Source organism: Gobio gobio, assembly GCF_949357685.1.
Source record: "Gobio gobio genome assembly, chromosome: 22".
Classification (NCBI taxonomy): Eukaryota; Metazoa; Chordata; class Actinopteri; order Cypriniformes; family Gobionidae; genus Gobio; species Gobio gobio.
Window position 1 is genome coordinate 34,389,557 of NC_137118.1, and position 17,373 is coordinate 34,406,929.

Here is a 17,373-nt window from a genome sequence, read left to right on the forward strand (position 1 = left end):
CATGAGGGTGTCAGGTTTTTAAGAACCCTCCAGGAAAATTAACATACATACCAAATGATGTCTTATAGGCTATGTTTAGGGATAAATATTATTAGCTCAGTATAAAAACAATAGAATTAACTGGGAAGTCCCCACGGTGATAGAAAAGCAGACATATTCCCAGTGTTTTACATAGGCTAAGCTCCAGTGTTATTTTAGTATTATTTTAGTTAATTATTTGAATTATTTTGATTTTTTTTATTTTATTTATAATGTCTGCTTTCATTTTAATATTAGTTAAGTTAATTGTGTTATGTTTTGAAAGCAAAAAATATTAGTGTTTTGTTTATTTTATTTAAACTAAATGAAAATGAGAAATGTCACCTTGGCAACTATCTGAGGTAAACTAAATTGAAGTCTTTTTATTTGATTTTATTTAAATGAAAATGTTTTTCTATGGTTTATTTTTAGTTAACAACAAAAGCCAAGCTCAGTACTGGAAGGTGCCAATAGAATGAAAGGACTTTTAAGAGAAAAAATTTAATTCCAAACAAACCCGATCATTTATAAATCTCTGGGCACTATGTACATTCACTTATTAATTTTGTGGGGATTTATGACATTGGCACTAATAATAAGTTGTCAAAGTCAAACCAAAATGACAAACATGACATAACGGGCTAGTGCCACCAAGAAAACACTAGATTTTAGTTAAATTGTGTGAACTATTGTGCTTCATTTTAGCTTTAAATATACATTTTCTTTTCCAGAAAGCCTCTTAGTTGTATTTATTATTAAGAAGGTGGCGCAAATGTAAACTTTATAGGGTTTAAAGAGCCTACTGAAGAACTGAATGTACTCTCGTGGTTCCTGTCAAACGCTGCTAACCAACAGGGGGCGTGGTTTCCTTAGATAGGTAGGCTCAGATCCCCGCCGGATTGGTTGGCTGAGGATTTCAGTCACGCCCCCTCCTGAGAGGGGCGGGAGCGCGCGCTGATCCCACGTGTGACGCTAGCGCTCCCGGTTCGGTAATATTCCTTGAGCTGGGGCTGCAGTGCCCGTGTGTGTGTGTATGCGTGTGTTTGGAGTTGGTTGGGCTTTGAGCTATGGAAGCGGACGCGAGTCAAGTCACCTCTGGAAGCCCGAGTGATTCGCAACACGACCCGGGGTAAGAAGACAGGACAAGTGTGCGCGCGCCCTTGTGTGTGTTTGGAGTTTGATTCTGTTTTCAGCGCGAGCGAGCGCGTGTCCTTCCTCGCGCAGTTCTGCTGATGTTTTGATTGACAGGTCATTTCTAAGGCTCATTTCAGCCGGTACACAGGTCAAGCTGTTCGTAGGGCGCTCTTTATGAGGTATTTACAAGGAAAATGGCCGTTTTGACATCTGGAGTCACTTATACCATTTTTTCTCCTTACAGTAAAATGTTTATCGGTGGCCTCAGCTGGCAAACCTCACCAGGTAAGGATAATTTCTTCTGTTTTTGGAGTTGTTTTGCTTCATGTTTATCCATTGCACACGCTGCAAGCTGTTTGTGTGTATGTGTGTCACTGCGCACAAGGTTATTGTGTTTTTCAGTAATCTGACACTAAAGCGAGCGACACGACAAAACTTGAACGCTCTCATTATAATCAACGAAGTGTGAAGCGCGCGACCTTCGGTGATTATAACGGCAGCGTTCAGGATTAATCGCGTCGCTCACTTGAAGTGTAGACACGGTGTAACCCTTTTGTGTCCTTGTGTTTTGTGTTCAGACAGCCTTAGAGACTATTTCAGTAAATTCGGGGAGATCAGAGAATGTATGGTGATGCGCGACCCCACCACCAAACGCTCCAGGTAAACACACGTGCTTCAATTTCTCTATTTTTCGCTGTCTCTATATTCTGCTGTTTTATGATGCGTTAAGGGCAGATCAAGAAGAGCAGGACAGAAAGCCGATTCATAATGCAATTTGACATTGAGCTAGGACTGTACCGCGAGAAAGCGATTCCCTGTTTTCTAAATTGTATTACAAAAGACAAAGTACATTTGCAAATACATGACAGAGCCAGGCAATGCACATTATATTATAGATGTGTATATCAGTCTTTTCTACCTAATTCTGCAGCGTGGAATCCATGAACTCTTTATATTGGAGAAGTGACCCTAATAAGTCCACAAACCATATAAGCCCATTTTTGTTATATTTTGAAATACAAAGCATGAGAGAAGTTGTTTCATAGCAAATGTAAACATTTTTGACTTGGCCAATTGAATGTTCAGTTATTTAGGATTCGTTGCTTCTATCGGACACTGTAGAAGTCATATCAAAACTTTTATTTTTGTCAAACCGCACTCCTTAGGAATGCTACAGTTGACCTCTTCCTATTAAACCTGCATAAGCTAAGAACCCATTCAGTCTCATATAAAAGGCATCAACTAAATCCATTGTGGTCATAACACAATTCTTGAACTTTATCCAACTGAGAAAAAAAAATACAGCTATAAGGCCTCACAAGCTTGCGGCTTTAGCTAAGAAATATGTTTTTTTTAAAGTTAAATCGGTGCTAAAAAAATTCTTAAACTTAATTTTGTCAGTTTCTGATGTTTAATAAATGTAATGATCTTTAAATTTAGATTTGGTTGGGCTTAAAGGGTCACTTCTCCTGTATAAATTACCAATATTTTCAGTCACTCTATTGTATTTTGTAACAGTATATATACTAAATGTGACCCTGGACCACAAGACCCGTCATAACGGTATTTTTTTTTTTTAAATTGAGATTTATACAAACCATTTATACATGTTGTGAGGATAGGACAATATTTGGCCAAGATACAACTATTTGAAAATCTGAAATCTGAGAGTGCAAAAAAAATCTAAATATTGAGAAAATCACCTTTAAAGTTGTCCAAATGAAGTACATTTTTGATATATTTATGGTAGGACATTTACAAAATATCTTCATGGAACTTGATGTTTACTTAATATCCTAATGATTTTTGGCATAAAAGAAAAATCGATCATTTTGACCCATACAATGTATTGTTGGTTCTTGCCACAAATATACCCATGCAACTTCTGACTGGTTTTGTGGTCCAGGGTCACATATGTGTATACATTATTCAAGGGCATTGGAACAATTTGAAAAGTGTTGCAGCGACATATTAAGGCATTGAATAGTTAAGATTATATCACAAGTGGAAATTTCTAAATGTGTCATGATTGCTACACCCCTGCCTTCATTGAGCGTAGACACAAGCGCTTTGTATGCTGTCACAATTGTTCTGCCTCTCCTGTGAAGTTATCTCCTGACCTTCGCTGTGTTTTGTGTTTTTGTTTTTGTTTGAAGAGGGTTTGGCTTCATCACGTTTGCAGATGTTTCCAGTGTAGATAAAGTCTTAGCTCAACCACACCACGAATTAGACTCCAAGACGGTATGTATCACTTCATAATGTTTGGTTTCTGTAACTGTGAGAATAGAGAGTGTGCATCGAAACAGATGTCATTCAGATGGTTCTTTCCCACAGAGTTTTTCATTTCCTTTCCAATCTCTGTTTATTTCCTGCTTCTTTATTAAAATTTTTTTTTTAGCTTGAGTGGACTGAGAGTTTTACGTACTTGCATATATCAGGGCTTAACAATATGGATGGCCTAGGGCCAGTGTGAAAGAGATTGGAATCGGCACTTGCTATTTAGGGCCACTGGGCTCAACAGTGCAACCATTTCTGTCGCATTGGCTGCTGAAAATGATTGTGTGACAGTCGGTGCGACTGAAAAAATATTTAGGAGTGCTAATGCACTGATCCAATCAGGCCCGGTTCTTTCAGTGGGGCTAGAGAGTGCACCCTCAGCTGAAACTAAGCAATGTAACCATTCACGCAATGGCCAATTAGAGGTTTTTAAGTTAGTCAGAATCCACTCAAAGCACCTGAGTTTTTGTCCAGTGCTGAGTTCTAATCCTCTCATTATAACACACAAAGTGTAGACACAATGTAAATAAGAGATTCATTGCGCAGTGTAGACAACTTCATTGATTATACTGGAAGTTCGCAATGAACTGAGATGAGTGACATCTATGTTGTGATGATGATAATTATAATTTGTTACATTTTATATAATGCTTTTCTGGGCACTCAAAGCGCTTTACATAGAAGGGGGAAATCTCCTAAACCACCACCAATGTGCAGCATCCACCTAGATGATGCGACGGCAGCCATATTGCGCCAGAACGCTCACCACACACCAGCTGATTGGTGGAGATATTGGTAATAATAAAGGAAGGGCTCTTTGTGTGCTTTCTAGGCTATATATAATTCATTAATTTGAATAAAGTTTTGTTCTTTGTCCTACTAAGAGGACCAAACATCCACTTACTTGTTTTTAATATTTATAATAGAGCTGCACAATAAATCGCAATTAACATGAAATCGCGCTTGATGCGATTTGGCTTATTGTTTTGGCAATTTTTTAAATAAAATGCGCAGTTTGTCAATGCAGGGCGGCTCTGTGATCAGTAGTAAATGCTGCTCCATCTGAAATCACTGAGTTTGAGTTGCTTATAACTTGAAAAAGCAACACGCGTCTAGCATCTTTCCAAACATGAGAAGCATTTAGTCATGTCTGTTTATTTAGCTCACCGATAGTATGATGTTTGTAGGGGCTGAATACCATCAAATAGGGCATTATTTGAGGGGACAGCCATTTGTAGTGGTTTCCGAAACCATAGTGGACGTTATTGAGTGCACTCATTCAATCCCACATTGCACCGCAATAACGAGTGTACAGCCGATGTACACTCAACGGCTGTCTGACTTCACGCACTCATTTTCATTCACTCGTTTAAGCAGGGCTCGACATTAACGCTTGTCTGGGATTTTTTGAAGGGGCAAGTGAAAAATAATTTTACTTGCCTGACGGACAAGTATCCTGGTTAAAACATAAAAAAAAAAAAAGAAATAACTAGGGAATCACCAAAGTGCAATAATGATTCTGCATTCAGTTAGTGTAAGTGGAGATCGATAGAGGATAATAATATAAAACAAACTGATGTTAAAAAGGTTGTGCTGTTGAGGCTCGCGCAGCCTCTCGAGGAGAAAATCGAAAACAAATGAGCGCCGCTCATACAAAGAAACTCGGTTAACATACACGGTTAAAAATTTGTGTAGTTTTTATATTTATAACATATGATACAGTTAAGCAACATCACACAAACAAGTGTTGTTAGTTTTCCTGAATACCATCAAGACTGAAAATGACACTTTCATATGCCAGTTCCATAAACAATTAATTAACATTAACCCCCAGTTTCACAGACAAGGCTTAAGCTAGTCCTAGACTAAAATGCATTTTTGAGTTGTGTTAACTGAAAGAAACTTGCACTGATGTATCTTAAAATATGTCAGTGCCATTGTTTTGTCTTAAGATACACACCGGAAATGTTTTTTTTTAGGGCACATTTATAAAAGTTACTTAAATGTACTAATTGAACTAATGCCTAATCCTAGTTTAGCCTAAGTCCTGTTTGTGAAACCGGGCCTATGTCACTTACATTTTAGATGCAATATGGACTGTTTTTGTTCTATTTCAGGAGCGAAAAATAGTTCCAAACAAAGATCACAACAGAAACGTAACGCATCTCACAGCAACAGTGTGTTACTGAATGACTCAGCCGTTTGAACGAATTGACTCAATGACTCATTCATTAAGACGGTCACCTGCTGCCACCTACCGGTGGTTTAGTTTCATCTTTCCAACATTTTTCTTATTTGTATAAATATTTAAAATCTCATAACATTATTTAATTCATTTGTAATTTTTCAGTGTAAATAATTTAATTTGATTGGTAACAGCCTATATTGTCTTATTCTAATTTAATTTATAGGTCAAATTAAAAAATATAAAATGAAAGCTGAAGCATAGCCTATATTTAATAAGATTATGGAAAAATGCCCTTTATAAAAAGGTAAAAATATCACAAATATGCATATTTAAATATGTCAAAGCTGATTGAACACTGGTGAGAATATTGCTTCATCCGGACAAAAAATCTGGACAAGCTAATTTTTTACTCGGACAAGTGAATGATAGATTTACTTGTCCGAAGGGCAAGCATGTGAACAGGCTTAATGTTGAGCCCTGCTTTCAGTGAACTATACTAGTGGAATAGTGAATGAGGTTTTGGGGGCCGATTTTGGATTTAGCCTGGGATTTCCTGGAATGATGTGCGCTATTGTACTTCTGCGGCACATATTTGGAGTATCTTGCATGAAAGCGCCCTCTGGCTTCCAGATGGAGCAGCATTTATGGTTTAATTGCGATTTAACGTGCAGCCCTAGTTTATAATATGATATAGTTAAGCAATATCACTTGAGCAAGACTGCTGTTTTACCCCAAATACCAGCACTTTTGCAAATGTACTGTTGATTTTATACAATAGTTTAATTAACAATAATTTAATATTAAGTGTCTTACATTTTAGGCACAATATTTTCTGATTTTGCTCTTTCATCAAATTCACAGACTCATAGCTGAGTGTTTTGTTTATGAATGTGTTTAACTTTTTAAACAAATTGGATAAGTCAATGATTCAATGACCCATTCATAAAGACAGTCGTTGTGTCTGAAATCAAATGCTTCCCTACTGTATAGACTGTAAAGACTGTTTCAACGGCAACAACATAAACAAACATTACTGCACGTATAAATGACATTAGAAAAGACACAACGCTGCTCTTGTATGCAGTCAGACTGGATATTTATGAGCTTAAGCTTTCAAGGCTTTTTGGTGAGTCACACTGTTTTTGCACTGGTGTCATATTCTCTCTGCTTGATCGTTAATATTTATATCATATTATCCAAGAATAGTCATAAATGTGCCATACTAGCCGCTAGCCAGACCGATAAACAAACACAGACCGGAAGTTAACTTCGGGCCAGGCGCGTGCTTCCGATGAAACGTCTATAGAATGCGAGAAACGGTACACCAAAAGAAAAAAAGCACATCTTAAACCTGATGCTAACTGATAGATTGCGTTGGTCATTATGGAAATGATGGCTGCGTCTGTGTTCTTTAGTTTGTGTCTTGTCAGTAGATAACCCACACGCAGAACTTTCCACTCCCATCAGCGCTTTTTTTGGAATTGCGCTCTCGCTAATTTGCCCTGTTTATTAAATCTGGCACCACCAGTGACTGGAGAGGATTTATGAATGGCAGTGAAGCGATGCTAGGTCATATGACGCTCGGCAATTCGGGCCAAGTTTCACCGAATTGATTACTCTTTCGTGTCTCCTTACGCTTGAATGGACACACACAAAATTATGTCAAAATATACTAGGCATGTGCGAGACTAGCCAATTAAATGATACTGCTGCTACTAGTCGATTTGGAAAATACTAGTTTTTTTGCACATTTAACCATTTAATGTTTTGCTTCAAATTTTTACAAAGGCTACGTTTAAATTGCCATGTTAATATTACATCTTGAAATTAATATATATTTTAAAAAGTGTCTATCTGCAGCAAAACTAAATCATTTAATTTTTAATGTTGGTTTTCTCTGCCGATTTCTTCTGTCATGTTAAACTAGTAAAACAATTAAGCTTGCTTAGGCTTATACTACAGGTTAAGAGGGACAATATGGTATGACATTTTTGTAGGATTTAAGGAGAAATATTATGAATGAAACTTACTTTTTAACTTACCAGTCAGAGGTGTTTACGATTCCAACTCAACAGTGCTCAAAGCGTCACTTTTTAAAATTTCGTTACCGACTTGGTATCGCTGTCGGTACTTTTGACAACATTAGTTCAGAAAGATTTTATTGACCGCCAATCAGAATCCATCCATTTTCTTTTTAGTCCTGCATATGCAGTAGAATCAGCCATAAAAGTGAATGCTGTGTTAAAATGAATTTGGCATCTGTGTAGATGGTGTTTAGACTGACATTCACTCAAGGACTCTGAGCCAAAATGTGTCCTTTCCTTGTTTATCTGGGAAATGACTCTCAACTGTTATAAACTCATCTGATCTCATTCTGAACTGAAGGGACACCTCTGGATTTCCCCTTTCTTTCCTTTCACAGTCACCTGAGACTCATGGACATGCACTTCCCAGTTCCCAGTTTCCACCCACATGGACTGGATGTTTCCCTTTTGCATCCAGATCCCTTTCCCTTCATATTATTAAATTAAAGTTCGCTCTGCTCAATTTCTGTACTCCGTTTGATTTTGAATCCGTTCACTACTGAACAATGAAGATGCTGCAAAAAATGACCCCTAGAGTGTTGAAAATGTGAACATTCGTAATGGGAATATATAGTTACATCAGTCAGTGTGCTGGCATTCTGAAAATGACACGTCTCTGCTGTGCGTTGATTCCTTTAGTATGTTTAGTTTGTGGGAAAAAAAAACAAGAACTTAAATGTCAGACAAACTATGCCGAACACCTGGAGTGACTACACCACACGCTGTCTTCATTCTCCAAGTGTTCAATGCTCCAGAAACGCTTGCGTGTCTGATGCTGTCTGTAAATCTGACGGTAATGAATAATTACGACTGGCAGTGAGGTTTCAGGGCAGTGCTGTGTCGCTCGTATTCAGCTGAAATCAGATTTCTGTGAGCTTTTTATCACAGCGGGGGGTTGTTATCTCGTCTCCTGCAATCAGTGCTGAGTTTTGTACAGTGTACAGGAACGGTAAACACTTTGAGTGATGTCTTTTTAAAGAGGAACTTTAGGTAGAGGATGCATCTACCAGGCGTATTTGAAAAATGATAGGCTCTGTCTCAACTTTGTGTCTGCTCCTAAAAATGCCATCTAGGAAGACAATCACTGTGTTTTTCAGAATACAGTAAGCAGTTTTGGAAGTTTTTGGTTGAAAGCTGGTTTAGGTTTTTTGTAAAGCTGGGGCCACTCTAAAAGATTTTTAAAATGTAAGAGACCACAACGTGATCATAAGAAATCATAGATTTAACCGCTTTGTTCGTCTAGTGTGTGGAGTGCCACAATGGGACCAGGAGCGCACACCACACACTAAAAGATTCCATTCACAAACATCTGAGTCCTGTCTGTGAACACAGGAAATCTTGCAAAATCTCTTGCATCAAACCTGACTTTAAAGTGAACAAACATGGCGGGCGTCAAGGACTGCGAAACCATCAGAAACTGTGAAACACTCAGTTTCAGTCAATCTTGAGTGCCTATACAGTAGTATTGCATCCTTCATATCTCCGAAAAGTCTTTAGTTTTATTATATTTATAAAAGAAAGATAGGCTGTACAGAGTCTTTCCGGAAAAAAAAAACGAGCGGCTGGAGGCGTATCGTGTGGAGTAAAGAATCCCGAGCACGCGCAGCTATTGTGTTGAGAGCGTCTGAAAGCTGTGACATCCTTAAACGTGGAAAAAACATTATCCTATATAAACCATGGAGATCAATCAGATTTAGCCATACATATATGATCCAGAATCAGATCTAGAGGCTGAAATTGAACAGGAGAAGCAGCAGTAACTACTACAGCAGGACGTCTCTATGTGGTATGTACTGTAACTGTATATATTTGCTTAGCGGCTTGTCGTGCGCAAGTTTAAAAAAAAAAAATTTGTTTACTCGTGGTTTGAGGACATAATTTGGTTTATGGACTATTGTATGCGATTTAATGTTAGCAGTTTCAAGCGGAACGTTTTGCACGTCAGATTAGTGCATGTTTACATAGAAAAACAATGGAATAGTAGCGCATTTGAATGAACGAGTCGATAGCTTCCAACGCACGACCGTAAACCTTTATCGTTGGGACCTCTCCTTCTTTCAGCATTAGACGAGCTACAAAAGTTGAACAGGGCCTTCATTGTCGCCAACAAACAAAAACACTTGCACAAATCCGTTGCTGCTCCGGAAAAACAAACTCCATCCACTGTCCCCTTAATGCTGGTTTCTTTAAGAAGCTGTGCAGGATTGTCTTGCCCTGACAACCAAAAACACACATCTTTGGTGACATTGTTGATTTCGTGAAGTCCTGTGGCTTCCCTAAAGCTGAGCACAGCGCGTTGATGGGCGTGCATTTGCTCTCTCACTCTAGTCGCGCGCCCTTCTGGGAGAAGAGCCCGTACAAGGACATTCCGCCCTTGATGTCACTTCGGCCCATACTGGAAAAAAACTTTCCGAAACTTGTGAGAACCCGGTAGGAGTGTTTTTGGCACAGAAATACTCCATCAAACGTCCAACTTTCTTTTTTGAAACTTTGTCCATGTTTAGCATGGGAATCCAAGTCTTTAACAGTGTAAAAAGCTCACTATGCATGACACAGCATTTCACCCCCCCTTTAAGTCATGGAGACGGTGTGAAAATGGACTTTTCATGTTAAAGTGCGAGCTGGACGTGAGTCTTCTGTCAGCTCGCTTTCCGATTGGGTATCATTTCGTTTCACGTGATAATCTCCAGAGCGTGCACGCGTTTGTCCTCGGGGTTCCCCCTATACAACAGGATTTCTGATTGTAGATTTGCGATCTGGCTTCGTTCTTCTTAGCAGATTCAGTCACTCTTAACACGCTTCACACCACAGGAAAATCTGATAAGATAATTTGCAGAACCATCAAGATAATCGGGACTGTCGGAAGTGGAGAAATCGGTCGCATAATTGAACTTTGCCTGTGCTTCATGTGAACTGAAATTTTGTGCATGTATATGTTAGGACTTTTCAAAATCTTCATGACTGTATGGTTATTTTAAGCATGTGACCAGCTCAGAGTACTTTACAAATGCAATGTGGTAGTTTTTAACTTCCAGCTAAAGTGGTTTTAATAATCCAATTGCAAAATGCTTTGAGCCTTTTTATACTTGTCGCTGACCGCTTGTGATTGGGTCAGCCAAAAAGGATGTTAATACCAGATGTAAACCACTATCTGAAAGCTATAAAAGGCTACTAACACATTAAGCTGCTACTGCCGAGATGGGAGAAGCTCCGTAATTGCTTCATCTGGAAATACACAGGACTTTATTTACACAATGTGTGCTCGAGTCTAAATTACATATTGGCTTAATAACTGCTGTCTGCTGTTTGATTTAGATTATCACTAGGTTTTAAGATTTCTTTTTTTTGTCTGTGATTTTGTTTGTCAGACTGAATGGCTGGAACTGCAGTGGTTTTGTTCTTGTTTTGACTGTTCCAGTACCAGCAGTGGTAGCATAAATGTTTTGTACTAATAGGCCTAATTAGACCTATAATGGCTTCTAAGGTCCTGACCCCATAGATGCAGCTTATTGATTTCAATCGATATCTGATCAGACAGCTAGACCATTTGCAAATGCATGAAAACTCAAAAGCCTACATGAGATTGTTTTGGAGCCTTTGTTTATAGTCCCAGTATACACACAAATGTTGCTCAATTTATCCGTGCATTTATCAGAATGGCATGTTTGCTCTCTGGCTGTATGGAAAAAGACTCCTAATTTCTACTGATTTGAAATTCAAAGCGTAATATTGTTTCTGCTCACACAGGCTTGTTTCTATGGAGTAATTGAGGTTGAATTGGTTAAGCCTCAGGCTAATTGCTAAAACGAATCGCTACATGAAATTCATCACAGAGAAGGTTTCCATACCCAGGTGTTACAAAATCCATCTCTCTAATTGACCTGATTTGGGGAGATAACAATCACAGCTCAGTCAAATGTAATTTTGGGAAAATAAAAGGTTTAGTTCAGTGGACACCAATGTGTCATTTCAGAGAATAATTACCCCCGTGAGTAGCACAGTTAATTGAGTTATCTATTTAAAATGGTCAACATATACATATAGACAACACACACATATAGACAAGGCAAAAAAAATGACTTCTAAAATTCTATCCAGCAAGAAGCCGTGTGTGTTTTATTTAGAAAGGCTCTGTGTCTGTAATGATACAGTTATATGCTGCAGAGCCCTCAGGCAAACGTTCAAATCTACACTAGGAGTTTTGCTACAATCTAAAGCCTTTGCCTTGCTGAACATGGACAAGTAATTTCCTGCAAGAGCCCAATTTCGATCTGTTTATGTTTTTCCTCTTGACTACGTCTGCCTGTATGAGATTGTTTGAAACTCCTCTTTATAAGAGGCCGTATTAAGGCTGAGGCAAGACGGTGTGACATTGGAGCATGAAATGGTTTCTCTGATAATTCTTTCTGTCTGCACACCTTCAGCAGATGGAACACAAACTGAAATTAACAAGATGACAAGCCAAAGAGTTAATGGCTTTGTTCCAGCATGACCCCTCCATGCTCCAAATGTTTCATTCCAAAACCTGATGGTGTTGATGATTTCTTCAAGTATGAAAGAGTGTTAAATTTAGGTCTGGATAACTGCATTGAGATATGACTTTGCTTTTCTAATCGTCATTTCTCTCTCTTTTTTTCCTCTTTTTGTGTACAGATTGATCCTAAGGTTGCCTTTCCTCGACGCGCCCAACCCAAGGTCAGAATTTTAACTTTTGCTTGACGCTGACATTGCCTTTTTTGCTTTTGCTGGTGCAGCCCTGTGCATCATAGTGTGGGATATCAATTATATGGTCGGACATTGATGCAAGTGTCCATCTGAAGTGATTTGCAGGGATTTGTGGGTAGTGCTCCTAGTTGTCAGTGTGTCCGTCTCTTTTGTGCTAATGCAGTTCTTCCTCTTTACTCTGTAAATTGGTCTGGAGCTCAAAGTGTCCGCCCAAGTGCCGTCCACTCTGGCAGGTTCTTTCTTTTTTTGTCCCACAACAAACATTGATCGATAATGGATTTTTTTTTCTTGGTTTTGAGTGCCTCACAGATTAGTTTTTTCTTTGCTGAACGGCTCAGGTTTCAGACAGGAGGAAAATGCTCAGAATGATCCAGGGCATGTCTTCGAAGTCTGTTGGCATGCATTTCCAAAATTTCCAGGCAGTTCTTTCCCCTTTCTTTTTTTTGCCAGTTTTGGTCTCTTAACCTTTTCTTTTGCAACATCAAGGACGGCTCAGACATTTCCCCCCTCCTCAGATCCCTGGATTCTTGTTGAAACAAAGAAAATATATTTTGCTCCAAGGCAGCACTGTTATTTATTTTTTTTATTTTTTTGGACCCCCTAAACAATATGAACTCCCCGGCAGACGGCAGGTTATGAGAACTGAATTGTCAATTTCAGGGAGACATGGACCGGTTTCTCTCTCTTGTACCCTAGCATCATTTCTACCATGTCTTTTTTCTTATAACATAAAGATAGATATAGAATAGTGTACTGCTGTTGTTTTTTTTTGTAAGTAAATGTAAAGCTGAGTACATAAGTGCAGAAAGAACTGTATTTATTTTAGGTTGTAGCAGAGAACACCGATTTTAAGGGATCTTAAGGCAATAGGATTAAGGCAGATCTATTGGCATTGCACTGGCTTTTTTGTACATGTAAAATTGATTTTAGACCGCAAGCAGCTAATCGTTCTTGTCACACATCTTGCCTGCACTCTGCCTGAACGGTAGTGCTTGTGTTTATTTCTCAGTGTGAGGTCCATGTCCGCTGGAGACTGAGACATTTTTTTTTTTTACATGATTGCAGCTCTCCTGTTGTTTATGGACCCTTTATAGTTGTCCTGTGTTATTGCAGTTTGAAGTTTGAGAGGTTTGTATTTTTTGGTCTAGAGAAATGTTATCATCTGCACTGTTTAGATTCGAGTTAGGGATGGGTGTGTTGACGACGTTAATGAGATTTTTAAGCAATGGAATTGATGATCAGTAAGCCCCGCCCCCTTAGTTACTGTTTTTAACTCGGAAAAACAACGGAATTGCTAACTGTCTTACAATGACAGCTGTCAGTGTGAAAACCTTCTCCCAAGATGTTTTTGGACACAGAATGTAGCGGACACCATCTGAATGATGGCCAAACTTTACTGATGGTTTATGAAGTTTATTGTTTTTGTCACTGAAAAATTACCATAAGAGCTGAACAAACAAAACATAAGAAGTGCGCATTAACGTTTAATTCACAAACTCTCTCTCTGTTGCATTATCACTAACATACACAGCAAATTACTCAAAAAAACACTCATACAACTAACAGTAAACCAACATATACAGACCTTATGGCTTTTCGGGGGGTGCTAACAAACTCTGTTTTCGAAGTCCATAAAAAATGCATCTGTCCATCGAATAACGTGCTCCACGCGGCTCTGTGGTGTTAATAAAGGCCTTCTGAAGCAAATCGATGCGTTTGTGTAAGAAAAATATCCATATTTTAAACTTTATAAAGTAAAGTTTCGGCCGACGGCCTTCCGCATTCAATTTATGGAAAAAGTGTTGAAAGTGCCTCTGCCGATCGAAAAGACAAACTCGTCATGATGTCACGTACGCATCTTGAATTGCGAGATGGCACTTTTCCACCGAAGGTGAACGGCTGAAACTTTACTTAATAAAGTTTTAAATATGGATATTTTTCTTACACAAATGCATCGATTTGCTTCAGAATGGCTTTATTAACACACCAGAGCCGTGTGGAGCACGTTATTTGACGGACAGATGCATTTTTTTATGGACTTCAAAAACAGAGCAACTATTACTGCTATAATAATGCTTGGATTAGCCTGGACTTTTTAAATATTACTCAGATTGTATTCGTCTGAAAGAAGAATATCATATACACCTAGGAGGGTGAGTAAATCATGGGCTAATTTTCATTTTTGGGTGAACTATCCCTTTAAGACGTAATGTGTTCTACGTTCATAGAGCGTGTCACACGAGAGCGGTTAATATATTTATAAATTTATTTCAAAAAGGGACTGTGTACATTAATCAACATTTATGAATGTAAAATGTACCCAGATTAGCCCAAAGGCTAGTTTTCATTGGTAGTCCCTTTGCCAGATGTTATTAAGCTTAAAATTAAATAAAATAAAATAAATAAGAGCGAACAACAACAGTATAAGGCGCCATCATGTGGTCGGATTATTGCAAATATTGTCAATTTACATTTTAACCAGTTTAATACGGAGAGGCACTGAAATGTAGACCTTCGTTGGTGTTTTCGACCTAACGTTACACTGTTAAATGCTGTGAGAACAGTTAGCTATTTAGGTTTGTACGTTAGCATGGACTCACTTTAATCGTAACTTAATGAGAGTGTGACAACCACAAAATCCTCTCAGGATACTTGGAATCAGTGTTACAGTACCCCAGACACATCGTTTTACCTTTTTTTTTTTTGTACCATAAACCCCATCAAACCGATGAGAGCTTCGGATCTTCCAATGTTTCTCTATGGCGCTGAAACCTAAAGATGTCCGATGTCCGAGTTCCGGTCCCCGACCCGTGCAGCTGATACTCAACTGCCATTGGCTCATCTGCGTTCGAGGGGAGGGGCTTACCGATAGGTCAATTCTCCTTCGGTGTTGTAATTCCCTTGTGATGTCATCAGTAATGTCATTTACACTTGCAGATGAGTTTTTCCCCAGCTGTCTGAGAGTTTCTGCGTATCATGGAAGACTGGCTGTTCTCTCTTCTCCTGCAGACATTAGTGTCTCAGAAATGGGCTTGTCTTTGGTAGCCAAAGTGACCGTTGTCTCCTGAGATTTTTCCCAGCCAACATTTGTTGCCGCCGTTGTCTCACACTGTGATATCACAACAGATTATGGCGTGTCCCGACATGATTTTAATTGCCACTGGGACTGTGGCCTCTTGTGTCGTTAAAAGAGCTTTGAAAGCTTGTTATGGAAATGGCAGCTAGTCACGAGTCTCTTCAGATGAGGTGACCAGCATGATTAACGTTTTCCTGTCTTCCTCATTAGCATGTGCTCACTGAGAACCGCCACTCAGCTTTAAGTTGTCCCTGATTACTAGAACTCGTGTGAGATAGTCATACAAGACGTCTATTTTTAAGTCGTTTAATTTTCGGCTCATTCTTGCCTTTTTAACAAGAATTGAATTGGTCCAGAAAAGTCCAGTGTTTCTTACTAGATGCTAAACATTTTATGGTTATGTTGGGTGTTACAACAAAACTCTTATTTCGAATGTGTATCATTAACTGTGCATATACATATGATTATGAACGTGACTTCGAGACTTTTTGTTGTTGTTGACCAATTTATTAAAATAAAGACTTGTTAGAATCATTAATTTTTATAGATTTTTAGCATAGTTTTGTGCTTGCAGCTTAAATTAAATGTGGTAGTTACTGTGTTTGTTTGATCGATCTGATTTAGTAAGTGAGCAGATACTTTTATTCTAGTTAACATGCAGTACACTTGTACATTGAGATTCGTATAAAAAACGTTGTATAAAGACGTATAATGATCTTGAGATTGCTTCCTTTAAGTTCCATTGAGGGAGACCGGTTTAAGAGCAGAAAACACAAAGCGCTCTAAGAAACTTTGCAGGGACACACATATAATGGTGTGCTAAGCAATGTCTGTGTCGGTGGAGCACGTTTTCTCTGAGGCTGGCCTTATTGTTATCAGTTTGAGCAGCCAACTTTCACCCGAGCATGAGGATATTCTTGTTTGTCCTCAACATGAACATGTGAAACAATATAAACACAATAACCATATGCAGACTCAAGTGTATATGTATTTACTTTCTGTACGATAATTGGCACAGTCTGCTTTATTCATGTTTTTTTTCCCCGTTCGCTCTGCTTGAGCTGAAACGCTTTTGTTCTGTATGTTTTTTGTTTGTTTTAATTTAATTGAATGTTTAATTTTCCAATAAAAGATGGCACATTTTTTTTTACATGATTTGTTACATTTGATTACCCCGTAGCAGATTTTGAATCTTGTATTCTTGCATTGTGTCCTAACCAGACGCAATGCAATAAGATTCCAGCGACAACCAATGTATCTGTACACACCAGATGCGCTATGGCTTAGACACAACAAAATCAATCCAAATAACAGCCAAGCAGAAGTATGTGTGGGCTGGCTGCAAGTGCACTTCTCTATGACGCACTAATAAGTAGATAAGCACATAACATGATAATTAAACCAATTTATTATTATTGAAAATACATACTTATTATTGAATGTTTCTCATATGTAACAGAAATGGCAGCTCTTATCAGTTGGGCACCGTGGCGGTCGCACCAGTGCGACCTCTAACAATTTTGTCGCACCAGCAGGAAAAAAGGTCGCAAAAAGCAACCATTTAGTCAGGAGCTCTGTAACATGAATATTTGTAACCGAAATAAGGATACTGTGTGGTTGAAAAGACTTTATGAAGCCGTTTCATATCTATACATGTTAGCTGCTCTCTCTGGGTTAGCGGCAGCGCCAATGCAGATCTGAATATTCCCGGGTGACTTTGTCAAAGGTTTAATAGGCACAGGCAAAGAGTTTGTCATTTAGGAGTGAGATTGAGAGGGTGTTTGAATCGAGATCACAAACTTTTTTTGTTTTCTTTAATTTTTTTTCAAGAATTAAAATATCTATTGTTGCTTTTAGTATGATGTTATAAA

At 38.5% G+C, this 17,373-nt stretch overlaps 1 protein-coding gene across 4 annotated transcripts in view; it reads left to right on the forward strand.

Annotated features, from left to right (window-relative positions):
* Nucleotides 1-950: 950 nt before the first annotated feature.
* msi2a (musashi RNA-binding protein 2a) overlaps nt 951-17,373 on the forward strand; it is a 224,699-nt gene continuing 208,276 nt past the window's right edge. For all 4 annotated transcript variants that reach the window (XM_079804940.1, XM_079804942.1, XM_079804941.1 and 1 more), the window contains exons 1-5: nt 951-1,147; nt 1,397-1,437; nt 1,731-1,812; nt 3,309-3,393; nt 12,355-12,396. In XM_079804940.1, coding sequence (XP_079661066.1) covers nt 1,086-1,147; nt 1,397-1,437; nt 1,731-1,812; nt 3,309-3,393; nt 12,355-12,396 — 312 coding nt within the window. In that variant the 5' untranslated portion in view covers nt 951-1,085. The remainder of the gene's footprint in view (nt 1,148-1,396; nt 1,438-1,730; nt 1,813-3,308; nt 3,394-12,354; nt 12,397-17,373) is intronic.